Source organism: Spermophilus citellus (assembly GCF_964194105.1).
Source record: "Spermophilus citellus genome assembly, chromosome: 7".
Classification (NCBI taxonomy): Eukaryota; Metazoa; Chordata; class Mammalia; order Rodentia; family Sciuridae; genus Spermophilus; species Spermophilus citellus.
The window spans coordinates 140,805,578-140,826,045 of NC_138188.1; the positions used below are offsets into that span (position 1 = coordinate 140,805,578).

Here is a 20,468-nt window from a genome sequence, read left to right on the forward strand (position 1 = left end):
GGTATGGTTAATAAAAAGTTGACTTTTTAAAGGAAAACTTAAAATTCTTATTGTTTCTCTTTTTTTGCTAAATATTTAGTTAAAATACATTGAGGTAAAATGTTCCTTCTGCTTTTTCCTTTGTTTTTTAAGGCACAGAACAAAAACACACATTATCATGCCTCAAACTACTTTTTATTTGCAACTACATGATTTCACGCAATTTTTCTAAAGAATGACATAAAATAGATTTCCTTGTATATAAATAACTTACACACTCTCCATAAAGTAAATGCTTAAAGGTGCTAGAACAAATCGTCCACTCCTACAGTGTTTTGTATACAACAGAGTTGATGCACAATATATAAATACTCAAGTCCAATATTAAAAACTCAGGCACTTGACTAACTTTAATAAAGTTTCTCAAACTATATCAATATATCTAAAGTGCATATATATATATATATATATATTTTTTTTTTAAGAAAGATTATTCTCAATAACTTCTCTATAAAAATAAGTTTGATGGTTTTGGCCCATCTAACTTCACTACTGAGTATGAACTTTGAACTTTTAATGTGTAGTAAGATATATTCTATCTTACTCTCAACATGACACTCACAGAATCAAAAGAAGCTAATGAGGTGCTAACATATGAGGATTAATCCAGTGATTCCGGTCACAATGCATTCCAGGAGGAGGTACCCATGTCACTGGAATTGGGCGATATGGTTTATTTTTCCTTCCCTGATTTGGATAACCAAATGGAACAGGAGGAGGATAGTGACTCTGATGGCCATTCCCTCGGTACATTCCTGGTTTTTTCCTGGGCAAAGGGTGCCACACTGGGAGAGGTGGGAATATCAGTTCTGAAATCTGTAAAGAGAAAATACTGAGTTAATTCAAAGGAAAAAATCAGTCATGAGTTCAACAAAAAAACTACATGATTTTCCATATATCTCATTAAAGACAAAAATCACTCATCTATAACCCCAAAAGTAGATCTAAGTAGTATATGGTTAAGTCTAAATATGTTAAAATCCTCATCCATGATAGGTGATCAGTTTTCCCAAATGAAGAAATGAATAAACTCAAAACACATTTAAGACAACTTCAATCAGAAAAGATCAAAACATGAAACAAATCGAACCTTATATGAACATACAATGTTTTAGACCTGCAGCTTCCACAGCTAGCTAAGTAAGTAGTCATTTAGGGAGCTTCTAAACACAAAACATTCATATTTTAGCCTTTATCTACTGAACAATAATAAAATCTTAGGAATAGAGGCTAAGTATTTTGACAAAACTCTCCAGATCATTCTGTTGTAGCCAGTTTAGTGTTTGGGAACAAAAGTCTTAAATTGGCCCATAAGTCAGATAGACATCAACTTCACATTATTCAAAATGTTTCTATCAGAAGTTTTGGAACACCTCTGCTCAAAATGCTGCATGCTATACCAGAAGCAGTGGCATATTTCTGTAATTTTAGCAACTTGAGAGACAGGCAGGAGGATTCTAAGTTCGAGGCCAGCCTCAGCAACTTTAGCAAGGCTCTAAACTGAACAACTTAGCAAGATCCTCTCTCAAATAAAAAACAGAAAACACTGGTGATGTAGCTCACCTGGGTTAAATTCCCAATACCAAAAAAAAAAGCTACACCTTGTGAATTTCAGATTTCTCTTGATCTCTAATCTGACCAAGCATACATTTTAAAAAATATTTATATTCTGTATAGCATTATATTCATGATAGAATATAACGATAAAAATGATAGGGCTAGGGTTGTGGCTCAGAGGTAGAGCATTCGCCTAGCATGCGTGAGGCACTGGGTTCAATCCTCAGCACCACAAAAAGCAAAATAAAGACATCGTGTCCACCTATAACTAAAGAATAAATATAAAAAAAAAAAAAGATACAAAATGGTGGAGAGTGGGAAGTCCCTGTTCTTTATTGAACTAAGCTACCTAACTACCCTCCTCAGGAGCAACTGACCTAAGGGAGATTCTATGCATGTACCTATGAACGTATCCATACATTTTAAAACACACATACTATTCCTTTTTTTTTTTTTTTTGTACTTGGTTTTATAAACTGTTTTCATTTTTCTTGGTAAAATACTTAGGAGCAGAATTGTTGGCTTAAGAGGGCAGATGTATATTTACCTTCAAAAGATAATTTTTTTAAAGTGGTTGCATCATTTTATACTTCCATCAGCAATTTATGAATTCTAGTTGCTTTACATCTTTGCCAATATTTGGTGTGTCAGACTTTTTAATTTGGAAGAAGTAATGTTTCATTGTGGTTTTTCTTTGCATTTTCCTGATGACAAATAAGGTCAAGCACATTTTTATGTGCTTATTGGCCATTTATATACCTTCTTTGGTACAGTGTATATCCACAACTTCCTCTTATTTTTTTTTCCTTTTGGCAATACTGAACCAGGGTCACATTACCACTGAGCTAATATGTATGTATGTATATGCATATATACATACGTAAACACATACACACACACAATTTTGTCTCAGTGTATGGTTTGACCATTCATTTTCTTAATTCTTTTTTGTGTTTTCAGTACTGGGGATTGAACCTAAAGGCATTCCTCAGCCCTTTTTATTTTGAGACAGGGTCTTACTAGGTTGCTGAGGCCAGTCTAGAACTTGCTGCCCATCTCTTCAGTTGCTAGAATTATAGGTATGTGCCACTGTGTCCAGTTCTTCTTAGTAGTTTCTTTTGATGAGTGAAAAGATTTTTTTTTTAATTTTTTATTTTCTAGTTGTAGATGGACAAAATGCCTTTATTTTGTTATGTGGTGCTAAGAATCAAACTCAGTGCATCACAAGTGCTATGCAAGTGCTCTGCCTCTGAGCCATGCTTCAGTCCCAAGATTTTCAATTTATGAAGTCTGATTTTTTTCTTTTTGTGTTTTCTGTGATCCCTAGAAGAAATATTTGCCTCTATCAAGATAATGAAGGCACTTCTTTATGTTTTCTTCTAAAAGCATCAAAGATTTAGCTTTTATGTTTATGTTCCATCTGTAATTTTTGGTGTGTATGGCCTGGGCAGCATATCAATTTTTTTAATACAATTGTTTCAGTACCAGTCCCTGAAGACTTTTCTCAAATGAATTGCTTTATTACTTTTATATTTATGCTACAGGGGAGACCAATTGTACATATATGGGTTTATTCTTAACTTTCTATTTTGTTCCATTGATAAGGATGTGTTTCTTTAAACCATTAACACACAGTCTCAATGAATGTAGTAATAGCTTAGAGTTTCCCAATTTGATTCTGTTTTAAAATTTTGAATCATTTGTCACTTTCTAAAAAAAAGTTTTTAGGATTTTGAATAATACTGACAAATACTAAAAGCCAAGTCTCTAGGATCAATTTGGGCAGAACTGACATAATCTTCACTTCTTGATCTGTGGGGAGCTGACTCAAGGAATACCTTTCAAAAACACTCCAGTACAAAGACCACAAGCTAGGCATTTTTTTTGTCCTTATTTGATAAATCCCTTTAAAGCTTTTGGCAAGCCCAGATTTAGGATGAAGAAGGGGACAGAAAAAAACGATTACAGTGGCCCACTTGCCCTGGCTTTCTACACAAAGGCTTGTAACTGGAATGTTTCTCTGCTAGGACATGTTTTGTCCAAGGAGAAATGTTTTTCTGAAGAAGCATGTAAAAGCTTGACTTTCATGCCTTTCTATTGTCCTATTGTTCTTTCATGATGGAGGAAACTAAATGCATTTTAATTTTAAAAGAAATCCTAAAAATTAAGATTCTATTTACTTATAAAGAATAACCAGGGCTGGGGATGTGGCTCAAGCGGTAGCACGCTCGCCTTGCATGCGTGCCGCCCGGGTTCGATCCTCAGCACCACATACCAACAAAGATGTTGTGTCTGCCGAGAACTAAAAAATAAATATTAAAAAAATTCTCTCTCTCTCTCTCTCTCTCTCTCTCCTCTCTCTCACTCTCTCTTTAAAAAAATAAAAAATAAAAAATAACCAGAAATCAATTCACTTTGAGACTTAAATTCTTGCTTGAGTAATAAAATTGCTACACATCTGAATGCATTACAGGAAATTTAATAAAGGTAATTTACAGTACATAATGCATGATACAGAGAATAATGTCCAAAATATTTAAGGCAAAGGTTTAAAAATGATCCTGAAATGCAGATATATTTACTTATCTATATAGGAAATGTCTATGGAAGTATACCAAAACAAAACAACAAAAAAACCCTGGTGATGTCTCTGTGGAAAGGTACAGGACTGGCACCTAAAGAGGGAGGGTGGACACCTAATTATTTTACTCTTTTATATTGAAGTTTTATAAAGCAGGTGTGTGTTGACATATACACATATCCCTAGTATGATAACCTTCACAACTAATCTTCCTCTCAAACCTAGGAAGGATAATTCAGCAACATCTCCCTCCAAAAAGAAAGAAATCAAAAATAACTGTCACTGAAAAATTGTTCATTATATAACTATATGCTAAATTCAGAAGTTTTGTTTCTCATACTCAAAACTCCCATACTCTTATTCTTACTCATTAGATTTAAATTTTAATTTTAGTCCAACTCTAATCTATAACATGATACAATAAATGATGTCTGAGACAAATTAATAAAAACAGGCATATTAAAATATACTTAATTAGATATAAGTACATGTACAAAATAAAGCTCAATCCAAAAGATCTCCATATTTTTCTACTTTTAAAAACTTTCTTCTATTGAAGAATACTGTTGGCCAAACTTTTTTTAAAGTACATTAACTATTCTTTAATATAGATATAAGTAAGTGAAAGAGTCTCTAAATGTATGATGTATCATATGATTCTTTAACTATTAAAGCCATGAGGGAAACTTCGTTTTGGCGTAAGTAAAAAATTAACCAAAATATAATTTAGTGAAATTTCTCTTTAATAATGGAAATAGGAAGAACAAGAATAAACTTAAACCCAAAGATAAAATTGGAAATGTTCAAGAGTACAAAAAATGAGTGGCAATTTTTGAATAAAATATCAGGTATATTTTAACTTTTCTATTTTTTTTGGGGGGGGGGAGGGCACATATTCTGAAATATATTTACCCTAGTCATTGTTGGAAAAAGTGATGCAGAATGCCAATTTACATCTCAGAACCAGGTTCCCTGTATATGGGAAAGGCAAATAACTGAATATAAAGACAGAATACAAAGTCAGAAACCATGGGCAACACAGGCAGGAGTACCTGCAGAACACAAGCAATTCCTACTAATGTCTTTGATATGAGACTATTACCTGGTACACAGGGCTTGGGGCTGCAGTCACAGAATTGGGTTTCACTTCTACTTCCTTACTTGTGTCTTCATCTGAAGAGGAGGATCCTGAGTGATAATCAGATGTAACTTTATCAAGGGCCCTGGTAACTTTCTTGGAGATCTCATCCTTGTTCTCATCCTCATTTTCAAAGCTTGCAACAATGAATGCATTATTTTTCTCTCCATACCTAATAGTATATAAAAAATTAACAAACTTTAAATCACATCAACAAAGCAAGAAAATGTCCATAAAAACAATCATATTGATCTGGATATGCAATTATTCCAAAGAAACAAAGAAAGGAACCATCCCAGAACTGAATTTGACATATTTAATAACCTAACCCAGCTACATGCCAGCAAGAATGCCATAATTTTCTACTTCTGGAGTGATTCCATTTTCTTTCTTTCTCTACTGATTTAACAATGTTTAAAACATCACAAAAAGATTCATTGTTTTGACTACATTTTTGTATACATCAATGAAATTGCTTGTAAAGTAAAATTTTCCGATTTACTTCTGAATGACCACTGTAAAATATATCCTAGTAATTTAAGTCACAAATCAACTAAACATTTATTTTTACCATGGTTATACTTAAAAGGGGCCTGTTTCTTATGTTCACACTGACAAAAATTAGATTTCAGACAATTATCGATATTGAAAAAAAAAATTCTTCTTTGGGAAAATAAAGGGGTTTTGCTTGAATTACACTGCTTACTCATATATTTCAAGAACTACTCAGTTCTTAATTAAGAAAAAAAAAAAAAAAAAAAAAAACGGGCTGGGGATGTGGCTCAAGCGGTAGCGCGCTCGCCTGGCATGCGTGAGGCCCGGGTTCGATCCTCAGCACCACATACAAACAAAGATGTTGTGTCCGCCGAGAACTAAAAAATAAAATAAAAACAAAATAAAAATTATTAAAATAAATAAATAACATATGCCTTTTTATCCTTCCAAACATTTTTGAAAGCCTGCTATAGGAAAACTAATTATCAAAATATGAAGTGTTGGGTGTTGATTACTTTTAAAAAGAAAAATTCTGCAATGAGAAAAATGCATAAATTTTACTCAAAAAGGACAAAGGAAAAACCCACAAAGCTATTCAAATAGACTATACAATGTAAATACTGTGAAACAATTTCTAATCAGTGTTAGGACAAAAAAATTATTTTTTGAATAGTTCACATAATACATACTTTGAAGTTAGAAACACAAAGTGATTCAAGGCTTGAAAAAAGATTAAACAAGTAACTTCAAGTGGAAATGTTAAACTTGATAGACTTTAATAGACAAATAAGGTTTTACTGCTGTTATTTAATTACAAGATAACGCTTGTTTCAAATTATTTTTTAATCATGGCTATTTCTTTAAATAAGTGTGCTGTGTTCCATTTCTATAGGTTGAATAAAGATATCAGTGCTACCTAAATGTAATGTACAACACTTCTTTCCTCTTCTTTTTCTTTTCTTGTTTATCTCACAAATGGAGTTGTTATAGGTTGGTACAAAGAACACTGGACTAGTTTTTTGTTCTGGCTCTGCCACGAAGTAGCTCCATGACCCTCAGAGACAAGTCTCTTAATTTCTTCAGGCCTAACTTTCCTATATGCTGAATGAGGAAGCTGGAGTTGGCTGGATAAACTCAGATATCTTCAACTAGAAGTTCTTCTTATAAAAAGCCTAAGCAATTGGGTAAGTTCCTTACAACACAGAATGCATGTATTATATATTATTTCCAAGTTTATTTAACATGAGTGTTTAACAACAGAAACTTACCACTATGTCTTCTCCATGTTTTAAAGGCTCAATTTTGACACAATCAAAGCTTAATTCATGTTAATAACAGTAATATTAACAATGGTTAAGTATATCTTGTTTTGTCCATTAATGAACTCAAATTTCAAGCGAAAGAGAAAAGCAAGAAATCTGTGAAAAATCCTTTGTAGGAAAAAGGTAGCCATAACAACTGAAGAATCAGCTTTATAAATTCAGATTTCTTTGACATCAAATTAGGTTCTATATCTTTCCCTCTGTAGTATTTTGGTATGAGGGCTCATTCACAGTAAGGATAGCTACTGGCTATATTACTGTAACATTAGAATGTCCAGTTAATTCCTTAGGAGAATTAGTATTGGACAACCTCTAAACTTTCTAGTTTTCAATGCACTGCTAAAACAGGTTAATTTAGTCAATATGAAACAAATCAATAGTTATCTAACGTTCTTTATCAGAAAAAAAGAGACTGCACATATCGTGTAAAAAGTTATACAATATGTTGAATAGGTAATAAAGCTGCCAGCTAGTCTCAAGATTTTTCTCATCCTAAAAAAAATCTGTTATCTATGCTGTCTCCTCAAATATTTCACTAAATGATAACCTTTCTAACCATATGGTATTCTTTGTACTCATTCACCTTTTTATCCTGACAGAATAACTGAGGACTATGAAGAATGTTCTGAGTGCACCACTTCTTTTTTTTAATCTCAGTTTCTAGTATACCAATGAGTTAGTTAGCACATGCCTATAATCCCAGCATCTCCCGGAGGCTGAAGCAGGAAGATGGCGAGTTCAAAGTCAGCCTCAGCAAAAGTGAGGCACTAAAGAACTCAGTAAGAACCTGTTTCTAAATAAAATACAAAATAGATCTGGGGATGTAGCTCAGTGGTCAAGTGCCCCTGAGTTCAATCTTCGGTACCCACCCCCCCCCCAAAAGCACTTAGTGTTCTGGTATCTCTGATTAAGTATATTACATACTGGAGGTGAATTCTATTAGCAGTGGGAAGAAAAAAAATACATCATAGCCATTTTGGGGCAAATTTTAATTATGTATAAATTATTAGAAGATTAATGAATATGAAGACTTTTTAAAATAAAAAGATGAATACGTAGTGTTTTTCATCATCTGGTATTGTCAAATAAGGCAAATATCCACTGAAGTAAAATGTCCATATAACTAAAGCTTTTATCCTCAGGTTCCAAGACTTATTTTAAGCATTCAAAGTAAATATGTCCAAAATATTCATACAATTACCCAACTTCTTAAACATCCTTAGATATAAAAATTTTCCCTAACGATTTAGAATCATACTATTTAACTATGTGATAATATATTTGTGCTCAACTTTATAGCTTTTTAACTCTTATCTCTGTCAAGACTAGATAACAGTTTTTTGTAGTTTTATGACTACCATGAATAATTTTCTTTCAAATGCTATTAATTTTTTTTAATGGGCAGAGAAACTATACAACTAACTTAGAACTATGTGTTAAATAAGAGTTAACTATGGTAAACAAGAAAGTAAGCAATTCAATATGACAGTTTTTCTTGTAAACTGAAGTCTTCTGCAGGAGTCCAGTGATCATAGTCTCCAAAGTCAGACAACAGCCTAAGAGGATCTATCCTTAATTTGTCCCAGAATCTTAACATTCTCAGACCTAAACTTGTGATGGCTTACCCTTCCTTTTTCCTACCCGAAAAGAAGTGCTGGAGAATCTAAATCTCTATAAATCTCTACTTCCTCCATGAGGTTTCCAAAAGCAATAAGTTTATATCAACTGCTGGCTAATCAAGTAGTAATTTCCAGGTGTTCCTGATAAAATTTAGTGGAAGAATAACCATGTATTTTTAGCACTACATATCTTTACTCCCCCGCTCACTGCTGAAGCTGAGAAGCATAATTAGGTTTATAACCAAAGGAAACTCTACTACAATCAATACAGAGGCCGACAGAATTGTACCTTAAAACCAAAGAGAAACACCCTTCAGGTTTGGTCATAGGAAAATTCTTGTGGGGATTCCATGCCTCTGGTTCCTCCCAGAGGAACAGCATTTCTGCTTTGTCATCTAGTCAACCTCAAATCACCATTTCCCTGTCAGCTTGAGTTTTATCTTTTCTGACCACCCCCCCAGCACAGCCTCTAAATTTCTCCTTGGTGTCACCTATCACTGCACTTATGTATAATTTCTACTTTTTTTGTTTATTTGTTTTATAGTACTGGAGATTAAACCCAGGGACTTGTAGTCTACCACTGAGCTATATCCCCTTTTATTTTACGACAGGGTCTCATTAAGTTGTCCAGGCTACCCTCAAACTTGTGATTCTTCTTCCTCAGCCTCCAGAGTAGTAGTGATGTGGCATGGCTGTACTTGGCTACATAGATCCAACACAGCAAAGATCAGACTATGGTGTCAGGGCTTACCCTTTCTTCTTCCTTATTACACTATGAACTACCTAAAAGGTGAATGTTGCTTTTATTTTTTAAAATCCCACAACTAAAAGCATCTAGTCCATAATTTTTTTTTGAATAGAGTTCAAACAGATTTCACACCTAGCACTCATCTCTTACAATTCTGTGAGATAAGTTAAGTTCCATTATGAAAACAAAACCTTGAAAATATCCCTCAGTTACCTGCAAACCAAAATAGGGAAGGGAAATAAAAACAGAGACCAACCAAAAATTATTATCCAGTATTGTGTGGAATCAGCTTCTTTCCTAAATTGAAGGGAAAGTATACCGCCATGAAAGACAGCCAGGGCACCTTAGCAAGATCCTGTCTCAAAATAAAACTGAAAAAGAAAGAAAAAGAAAATAATATCTGGGGATGTCACACAGAACACTCCTGGGCTCAATCCCCATTACCACATGCAAAGTATTTCATAAAATAAATATTTGAGAAAACCAAACCACCAGTTTATAATCATAAATCTACGTAGGCAGGCCACTCATGAGAGAATTTGGTAAAATCAGTTTAGTTGTCAAAGTTTAGAACTCACCGACAGCACACCTCACATGGATCCACCCAGAGAGTGAGCTCCTTTGGCAAACCCAGGTCACTGTATAAGATGCAGCTGTTCTCACAGGCTTTTAGAACATCAGGATCAACTCTCTGAAACTTATTGACACGAATGCATCTACAATAAAGTGAAGTTATATTCATGGTCTAGGGTTTAGCTAAATCTTAATCGTAATCATACCAATCAACATTTGCCAAAGTACATAATAATAACAACAAAATCCCTGATGGAGAACAAAGGAGCATATTTTATCCTAAATAGATAATATATGTGAACTACAAACTAGGAGGTACATTTAGACTCCCTAGTCTGCTGAAAAGAAGGCACCTATATGAGCCCAGAGTAATCACTAGAACTGGCTCTACCTCAGTTTACCCAGAGACTATTTGACTGCACATGTACAGTTCATGTGCATGGAGTATGAAAGCTGCATGGAATTACTTAGAACTCTGAAAGCAAAATTTTTGTGTGCCAAGTTCCTAGATAACAAAATTTTCACAAGCTAGGAGGCAGCATCAAGACAACAAAATCTATAACTAACAAAATACCACAACCAGTGTTTCAAATGATATTTGAAAATTCTTGTGACATTTTAATGTGTCACGAACCTGTTTTTTTAATCTCAGATAATAATGTTGAGGACCCTTTGCCTTACCTGTAGCTGTTCTAAAAATATAAAATTAATCAAGGACATAGAATCATTCATATTACATACTTATGATTAAAATGATACTAAAATGTTATTGGTTTATTTCATATAACTTCTTTTTTAAAAAAAAAAATAAGTGACAACTAAAGCCTGTTATGGTTTTATCTAAGAAACAATATTTATTTATCTAAGAAACAATAAATACATCTACAATCAAGAGAACCTGAGTGTTAGCCCATATTTACTGGGTGATAAATCATTTACCCTCTCCCTCAAACCTTAAACTATAAATATGATGGCACAAAAACAATTAGTAATTGTGTCACAAGATACAAAAAATGAAAAAGTTCTCATTAGTAATAGCTAATAACAACTGTCTGAATGTTTACTATTCAATGGGCAATTTCTTAAATGCATTGATTATATTAATTCTTAATTCTCACAGTTATTACATGAGTTAAATATTATTTTCAACCTTATATGGAAACAGGAGGCAGAGAGTTTTAGTAACTTTCCAACATCATACAACTAGTAGCAATAGATCTAGATTTCAAATCTAGGCACCAGACACCAAAATTCATGTTATCTGACAATACCCAGGGTTGGGGACGTAACTCAGTGTTAGAATGCTTGCCTAGCACGTGTAAGGCCCTAGTTTCAAGCTCCAGTGCTGCAAAACAATAACGACAAAAAATACAATAATATGGGTATCTGATTCTCTGTACTTATCTTAATATCATTAACGATAGAATGTAAGAAGGTGCTTAATCCTTTATAGACAGATTCTAATGTTGTGTAAGGTTAATTCAAAAGCCCCAGCATCAAAAGCAGTTAAGGATAAGGAAACAGATGTTACCCATAATGAAGGTGATACAGGCTCTAAGCCTAAAAATTATATGTAAATATAGATGCTTAAGCAGGATTTTTCTTCAACAAATGTACACAAGTGTGTGTGAGTGTAGTTGTTACTGGATATTAAACCCAGTATCTCACACATGCAGGTGTTCTACCACTGAGCTATATCCCCTGCCCTTGAGACACAGTCTTCCTAAGTTGTCCAGGCTGCCCTTGAACTAGGAATCCTCTTTCCTTAGCCTCCTGAGAAGCCTGATTTACAGGCACATGCCACTACACCTGGAAAGTACCTTATATATTTTTATGCTCCTTGTTTACACACTGTGACTACTTCTCTTTAACTACTCTTGAAAAACAAGATTTTAAAAGTTGCATAAAAATAATCTACCACTCAATGTTGTCAGTTTAGTTCTTTCCAATTACAAAGTGTAAGAAACATCCATATTCATATATATTTGTCTGCATTTCTAATTATGCTTCCAGAATAGATTCTTAGACTTAATGCTTAAAAGGCATGAACATTTTTACAGTTCTTAATGTCAATTGCCCTTGGTAAGTATCTTATTAGTATATATTACAGAGAAAACATATTTAATGTATAAACATTTGGAAGAAAAAGAATGCTTCAACCTACTCTATAAATTGAAGAGATTTTAATAACTCTGGTTAATACTATATTTTCATATCTATAACATTAACAAATCACCATGAAGTCAAATGGTATTCTACCTCAAAGACTTCACTGAGTTTTAAAATGAGTCAATGATACTTCTGATCACTTGCCAATTTAATCCTGTTCAATTAATTTTTTCTCTAGTTTTCAGAATTAGTGGAAATAAAATCATACAATGTTTGACCTTTACTTGACAGTGTCACTTTTTGTTGTTGTTGTTGTTTTTGCTGTAATAATACAGTGTCTTGGCACTTCCAAAAGCCTTCATCAATTAGGTCCATATAAAAACTCAAAAGCTGTTCTATCAGAAATGTAGATGTGAAAAAGTCAGATGTGGTGATGCATGCCTGCAATTCCAGCTACTGGGGGATGCTGAGGCAGGAGGATCACAGGATCCAGGCCAGTCTCAGCAATTTAGCAAGACACTGTTTAAAAATAAAAGGGGTTAAGGATGCACGTCAAAGGTTAAGTACCCTGGATTCAATTTCCATCATAGGGAGTAAAGGGGAAGAAGAAAGAAAAGTACATGTGCAGAAAAAAAGGAACCCCCCAAAATGACCAAGCCTATGTTAACATCCACATTTCTACTTCAATCCAATAATCCACTACATTTTTTAATTTATTAAGAAACCTCTTTGGATATATGTGAAAGAGGAAATATTCTAATCTTTATTCCCTTGTCAATAGGACACTAGCTCTTGTCTTTCAGCAAATGAGAAATAAAGGAATTATATTTTAACCCCCTCCGAGATTCCCTGAATAGTCCTATACTTGCAACAGCTCAGTAAGAAAAGAACTTTTTACATAAAAACACAGAAGACTGATTTGCAGAATAAACTTTAGGGATAGCAATAGGCTCAAATAAAAGAATTTGCTGTGTTACAGTAGTCACAACTGTTCCACTTTTATTTTATATGGCCACATGTACAAATGGGGAAAGGTTTGACAGCTAAGTTTAGGAAGAGATTCTCAGACCCAGTTCTAAGGGGTCACATAAATATTAGGTAGTGAACATGCCAGGACACATTCTGTAGATGCCTGCTCTTCTTTACTTCAAACTTCAAATGTAACTTATCAACCAGAGTATAAAAGATAGTTCAAAGAAGAATTTTCTTCTTTCTCAGTGCCAAGTGGTAGGCAGAAAGCTCATGAGAATCTGGTAAGTTAGACTTGAGTTTAAATCCTAGACTCAAGGATTATTAGCCATGGATCATAGGTGAGTTATTTCATCTACAATATTGTTAACCCTGGCTTCTACCAAAAAGAACTATGCATAGCAGCCAAGCATAGTGGTGTATGTCCAAACTACTTGGGAGGCTGAGGCAGGAAGATGGTAAGTTCAAGGTCAGCCTGGGCAACTTAATGACATCCTGTGTCTCAATATAAAAAAATAAAAAGGGCCAGGATGTAGTTCTGTGGTAAAATGTCCCTGAGTTTAATCCCCCCAAACTGTATAGCATATAATTTACTTTTGGATATAAGAAGACTCAACTCTTACCATGCTTAATTATGAATGATTAGGAGTCCTCTAGAACTGTGAAAAACCCCAAGTACCTATGATACATAGAGAAATGTACTCAGTCATGAACCATTTTATAACCACAAGAGACTAAATCCTATGAGCCTACAGCATTGGCCGCCCAAGACTAGGCAGTAGGAGTCCATCAACAAATACTTATACTTTAAACTGACACCTCAGAAATTGTCTATATTTTGCAGATAAAATCGTTATAGGGATGTTTGGCACATCCTTCAATCCTCTGGCCTTGCACCTTTTCAGGAGTTGATTTGCCTCTAGTTCAATCCAACTGTCCAATGTAATCATTTACCTGTAAGCCTGTCCTTTTGATGGTTTTTCTGGATACCAGTGATTTTTATATTTTTCTTGAAGTATTAGAGTCAATTTCTCAGCAAATCTTTCAACTGCCTCTTTTTTCAACTTATCATGTTTCCGAACTAGCTTTGTGAAAAAGAAGACAACGGCAGCAATTTCATTCTTCATTTTTCCCTGCAAAGATAAAATAGATTTTTTTCAAATAAAACAAAATATAAAAACTGGAAGATAAAGCTCTGCAAAAAATCCTCCTTCAGCTTTTCTTCCTCCTTCCAATTTAATGCTGTATTTCATTGGCTCATATCTGAAGTAGGGAACAATCACTGATTTATGTTTATACAATAAAGAGCTTATTATAAAATACTATTTCAGAACTGTATCACTTAGCTTTGTGAAGAAGTAAAAAGAGCACACCAAATTGTTCCTGTTGACTGAAATGATATCAGATATTAAAGAGAACCACAATAATAAATGATATTATTATACAGATTTCACTAAACATGTCAGTAATTATTTCAGCTTTAAAACATGCAAGAAAGTCCATTTTAAAATTGAGTATTGAAGAGATATTTTAGAAGTTTATAGTTCCTAAAACTGTTATAAATAGTTATCATATTATCCAGTAATTCCACTTCTTAGCTATATGCCCAGGAGAAATGAAAACACATGTGTGTACAAAAACTTGTACAAAATATTTACAGAAGCATTATTCATAAAAGCCAAAAAGTAGAAACAACCCAAGTGTTCACCAACTAATGAATGCATAAATTATGTATATACATGCAGTAGAATATTATTTAGCAGTAAAAAGGAATGAAGTACCAATACATTCTATAACATGGATGAACCTTGAAAACATTATTCTAAGAGAAATCAGCCAGTCACAAAAGATCACATATCATATGATTCCACTCATATGAAATGTCCAAAATAGGCAAATCTATAGACAGTGGTCTAGGGGCAGGACAGAAGGGGAACAGGAGTGATGCTAATAAGTTTAAAGTTACTTAGGGTGATAAGAATATTCCAAAACTGGGTATGATAATGGTTATACAATTGTGAATATACAAAAACCCCTGAACTATGTATTTTAAATGGGTAAGTTGTATGGTATGTAAATTATATCTCAATAAAACTGTTATACATAAAAATTTCAGCATTGACTTTCTATAAGTACTCTTTCAGGAATAGATATAAAGTTCTTTAAAAGATAAGACAAAAAAAATAGTGGCTCCTACAAAATGTATTTAAAAGAGTAGAAATTCAGGGTTGCTCATAGAAGAGCTAAAAGAAATAATTAGAGATGTAGCTGCATTTTGAAGAAAAGACTCTTTTAAAATGGCAGATCTGATTTATCACTGATTAATCCATAAAGACAAAAATCTTGTCTTGGGATTGTTTTGATATATATTCTGTTTACTGGATGAGTTCATTCCTTTGGCTGCTGTAAGTATCTTAGAGTTATTTGGATGCTGCATTTACTAAGCAACACCACCTTTTTGGGAGACTCTGCTATGTTTAGTATAAAACCCGACTAACTTAGCAAAGAGTTTGTTCCTACACATTTAAAAAACAAAGCTGATTCTGTTAGCTTTCTTTCTTTTCTCAACCTGCTCTTTTAAGTCTCTCTTCATAATGTGATTCTTTTGCTCTATGTATAAATTCAAACATGGGAACTTACCGTGAAATAAATTCTATATAGTTTGAGAAGTGTGGTGGCAGTTATGTGCTTTCTGATCCTGGAACACACCTGAATTTTTTCCCTAGGGCCCTAGAATGTCAATTCAGCTTCAATTGCTAGGTACCAGGACCTGGGCACAGCTACTTACATAACTACTTCAGTGGACTGCAACTGCTATCGAACTCCCTCCTGAAAAATGTAAGCCATTTCCACTTTATAAAGCTACATTTATACTCTGCCACTTTATGATGGAAAAGAAACCTACTGCAATTTAATACACCGTTTGGGAAGAAACTTGCTGAAGGAACTATAGTAACTTCTATCCCACCAAAGAAAACAAGGAACCACACTAAAGAAATGGACTGAATTCCCTTACATCATTGTCCTCATTCATTAAACTTGCCAACTATGTGATACATATCAGAATTTGGTGATTTACTCTTGTTTGCTTAGTTTCATATAAAAAATAAAAAGGAAGAAGGAAAGGAAAGAACCACTTAGTGGCTGCTTTTGATTGTAACACAAGATGAGTCATATGGACTTTATTTATTTTTCTGTTTGAAGCAATGGTGACTGGAATAGCTAAAAAGCTAACCCACCCCCAGCCGTATTCTAGGATTCCCAAAGAGTAAAAGAGGGAGAGTTATAAAGTCAGAGAGAGAACAAACAGAAGCAAGAAGGGCCAGTAAGACCATAGACATTTCGAGTAAGTGGCCACAACCCTTCCAACCCCCGTCAGAGCAAAGAGCTCCCATTTTAAATATCGCACGGTGACGTCATCCTGGGACGTCGTCACCGCCGCGGCGGCTCCTCAAGTTCTACTTTTGTTCCAGTCTCCTCAGCTCCTGGCTGCGTGGATAAAACCAAAGGAAAACCAAGCCCGGCCTTCGAGGAGTTCATAAGTTCGTAGTTTCCCCTCCCTTGTAACGAAGAGCTAATCGCATCCGTTTCCAGAAACAAATTTCTCTAGATAGACGTCCCAAGGTTGAGGGAGCGGAAGGCTGGCCACGGGGATGCGGAGTCCGTGACCGGCCTCGGCGGCGTCACTAGGCGGGATCCCGACCATGAGGTGGGGGAAAACTTCAAGGGACAAGAGTTGGACTTTCTGAAGCCATCAGAACCAGCTGCTAAGCACTCCCGCTGGGGATTTAAGAGGGCTGGGCCGAGAGCCACCAAACATCTCCACCCGCTCTTGAGGACGACCTGCAAGCCGGTCGGACTTCTGGAATCCTGGTTTTCCCCCAAGTTCAGGGGGACGGCCCCCGGGCCCCAATTCCTGGCCTCCCCACAGCATCCTCGCTAGGGCGGGCTGTCTCCGGTTGGCGGCCAGCACCCGGGGCCCTGGGTTCGAAGACCCGGCTTCCTTGAGGAGCGACCCTCCGACAGCAAGCCGGGCCCCCGGGCCGCGGAAACGCCACCGACGCGAAAGGGGCTGGCAGAGGGTGGGAAGGCGCAGGGCAGTCGCCCACCCCAAGGCGGAAGGTAACGCGCGGTGGAAACGTGGCACGAGCCTCGAGGCGGCGTCTCCTCGCTCTGGGGCCCGCCGGGGTCCCGCGGAAACCCCCGCGAGCCGTCCCCGCGGAACCCAGCCCTTCCCAGAGCCGAGCTGGAGTCCGTGCACCCGGGTTCGAACCCGCACCCTTCCCCTTCCCCCCGCTCCCCGCCCGCCAGCGAGCCTTCGACGTGGCCGCAGGAGCGCTCGGACCACCCTCTCCCGTTGCCCTCGGCCCCGCCATCACCGCCTCCCCCAGTTTGGGTCTCCTCACCGCCGCGGCGCCGCTTCTCTGGGGCTGCAGATTTAGCGGCCGTGACCGTGTCCGGGCGGGAAACCGAGGGCGCCGGCTCAGCGGCCCGCGCTGGGCGACAGGGAGCGCTGCGAGCCTCGTCCGGCGCGTGCGGCTCCCGCGTCGTCGGGCCGCCGAGCGCGCGCTGAGGGGACCGGCTGGCTGACGAGCGGGCGGGCAGGCGGCGAGCGCGCGTACGAGCGAGCGCGGTCCCGAGGAGGCGCGCGGGGGTCTAGAGGCCCGGAAGAGGGGAGGGGCGATGACCCGGGAAAGGGTTGGCGCCGCGCGGGACCAACTCGCGCGCCTAGAGGGAGGAGCAAGGGGCGGGGCTTCAGTAAGGGCCCGCCCCCCGAGTCCTGGACCTTGCCGCGCTGGTCTTGGCGCTTCTGTGACCCTGCCGGGAGCTGGGCACAGAATCTGGGTGTGGGTGGCGATTCCCACCGCGCCGCGGACTTCCCTTCTGAACATCTGTACCGAGACCGCGCCGAGGACCGAACGGACCCCAGTCTGGCCTCCATACCTGCCGAGGTGCCTTCGGGGGTCGGGCGGGTCACATCCCTTGGTTCTCGGGATGCTGCTTCCCGCTCTGGTCACTCGTTTCTACTCTGCGTCCTCCCGTGATAGTTTTAGATTCTGTTCTCAGGACCCAGGGCTTTTCCGAACACAGGAATGGCAACTTCACGTTTATGGACTGGTCCCCATCCTTCTTGCTGAAGTAATTTCAGGAGCATTAACTGTGCAGCTCCTCTGCTATATTTGAGGTAGTTAGAACTCCTATTCCGACTCTTCCATGGTGGCGCCCTGGGACTGCCTCCTGTTGACAGTTGTGTCCCTATCTTGCCCTGATTAGCGTTTTGTCCAAAATAGAGGTTCCAAGGATGTTGGCTGAATGAAGCCTTGAGTCCAGGCTTTCTGTTTCTGAAACATTTCTGCTCAAGGACTTGCCACATACAAAGCTCAATTTTTGAACAAAAGGAAATATGGAAAAAAGGAACATCAACTTTGTGAAGAAAGGATAGAATATCTCCCCATCTTTTCATATTGAATTGGCATCACACCGAGGTATTAGTTTTGTGAAAGCACTTTATATCAATAGGGTCAGAAAAGTACTTAAAAAAAATTGAAAGAGGGCTATAAACATATGTTACTCAAGAACTGATTGTTAAATTTATATATTGACCAGGTGTTTTACTGCCCACTAGGCTTGGGAGCATGTGTTTAGTCCAGTTTTATGAATATTTAAAATTTTTATTGCTGATGTTGGTGATTATAGTTTATTAGCAATTCAAGCTTTTTTTAAACCAATAATAAATATACAACCCCCAAATCAGTACAATAACTTCATTCGTTTAAAAAAATTTATAAAAAATTTTTTTTATACTGTTCTAGAGCTAGGGTTACCTACTTCTCAATTTAAAATTATGCCTTGGACTCTTCTAGAAGATGTGAGGGTGTTTTCATTTTAAATTCATGTTCATCAGATTGAGGTTATTTTACTGATACAGATTTTTTTTTTCTCTGACTGGTACTGGGAATTAAACCTAGGGCTTTAAACTGCCCAGATTGGTCTCAGCCTCTCTAATAGCTGGAATCACAGGTGTGTGCTACTGGGCTTCACTTCAAAATAACTTCTAAAACATTTTCATAGCTGAACATGTGAAACAGATAATAGTACATACTAAACATTATATACTAAACACTTTCTTTTCACTCTCATCCACTTGTCTCCCAAATAGTAGCTGTCTTTTAGAACTTCCCCAATTCTTCTTTGGTCCTATCTGTGTGCTTCAGATCTTTCTCCTCAGCCAAAAGCACAAAATCAAATAAAATCTAGCAAGACAAACTCTCTACTTCAGGGAATGAAAGGGAGGAGCTGCTATGGTGTAATATTTGTGTCCCTTCTAAATTCATGAAAACTAAAATCCTCAATATAGATGGGGGTCTTTGGAAAATGATTAGATCAGGAAAGTAGAGCCTCATGAATAGAATTAGTGCCCTTATAAGAAGATACACAAGAAAGATGATCAGTTTCTCTGCTCTTTGCCAGAGGACCCAAGGAGCAGACTGCAAACCAGGAAGCATACCTGTACCAGATACTGGGAACTGTTGGCACCTTGATCTTGAACTTCCAAGTTAGTCTCCAGAATTGTGAGAAAGAAAATATATATATATTTTTTTTTTTTTGGTGGGGATGCCAGAGATTGAACTCCGGGACACTCAACCACTGAGCCATCCCCAGCCCTATTTTTTATTTTATTTAAAGACAGGGTCTCACTGAGTTGCTTAATGCCTTGCTTTTGCTGAGGCTGGCTTTTAATTTATGATCCTCCTGCCTCAGTCTCCTGAGCTGCTAGGCTTACAGGCATGTGCAAATATGCCTGGTGAGAAAGACATTTCTATGTTTTAAACCACTCAGTCTATGGTTTTCTGTTATGGAAACCTGGACTAAGACAGAAATAGCTAATATAATTAATTACATTTTGGTATGTTTCTCTTTAATAGCTAACTTTAAGTGTTCACTACTGTTTTCTGTTAATAGGTATAGTTTGCTTCTGTCTATGTGGTTTCTTTTGAAAATGAGCCACCATGATAGAGCTGAGGCTTTATCATCACATACATCCTGTGATTGTTTCGCAGAGAACAGAGTCATAATCAACAACATCTGTAAATAACTTTCAAAATTTTATTTTCAGTAAATAACTGTATAACTTTAAAATCTGTTGTTCCTTTGAACTCAGAGAAGTTCAGCATTGCAAATAAAAAGTCTCAAGTATCATATTCTCAATACACAGAATCTGAATACAAAACTGTCACTTTAAAGACCAAGCCAAAAAAAAAAAAATACGAAAAGAGAAAAAGCCCCTTCACTTTTATACTGGACATAGAAAGTTCTG

General features: G+C 36.9%; 1 protein-coding gene across 2 annotated transcripts; it reads right to left on the reverse strand.

Moving 5' to 3' along the window:
• Window positions 1-119: 119 nt before the first annotated feature.
• Window positions 120-17,826, reverse strand: BTG3 (BTG anti-proliferation factor 3). Of its 2 annotated transcripts, XM_081302186.1 has the most exons (5): window positions 17,557-17,821; window positions 14,105-14,283; window positions 10,078-10,215; window positions 5,280-5,487; window positions 120-855 (listed from the first exon to the last, which is right to left on the reverse strand). In XM_081302186.1, the coding sequence occupies exons 2-5, from the start codon at window positions 14,275-14,277 to the stop codon at window positions 616-618; spliced, it is 759 nt and encodes a 252-aa protein (XP_081158312.1). In that variant the 5' UTR covers window positions 14,278-14,283; window positions 17,557-17,821; the 3' UTR covers window positions 120-615. The 2 variants fall into 2 exon arrangements, with proteins under 2 accessions (XP_081158312.1, XP_081158313.1); XM_081302187.1 differs by lacking the exon at window positions 10,078-10,215 and having other exon boundaries at window positions 17,557-17,826.
• Between the last annotated feature and the right edge of the window lie 2,642 nt (window positions 17,827-20,468).

Excerpts from the sequence above, each read along its gene's own strand:
- BTG3 (XM_081302186.1), bottom strand. The coding sequence starts at position 14,277 with ATGAAGAATGAAATTGCTGCCGTTGTCTTCTTTTTCACAAAGCTAGTT. Across the intron at positions 10,216-14,104 it reads TCAAAAGGACAGGCTTACAG|ATGCATTCGTGTCAATAAGT; the intron begins GTAAATGATTAC and ends ACTTTATTGTAG. Across the intron at positions 856-5,279 it reads CCCCAAGCCCTGTGTACCAG|ATTTCAGAACTGATATTCCC; the intron begins GTAATAGTCTCA and ends TTCTCTTTACAG.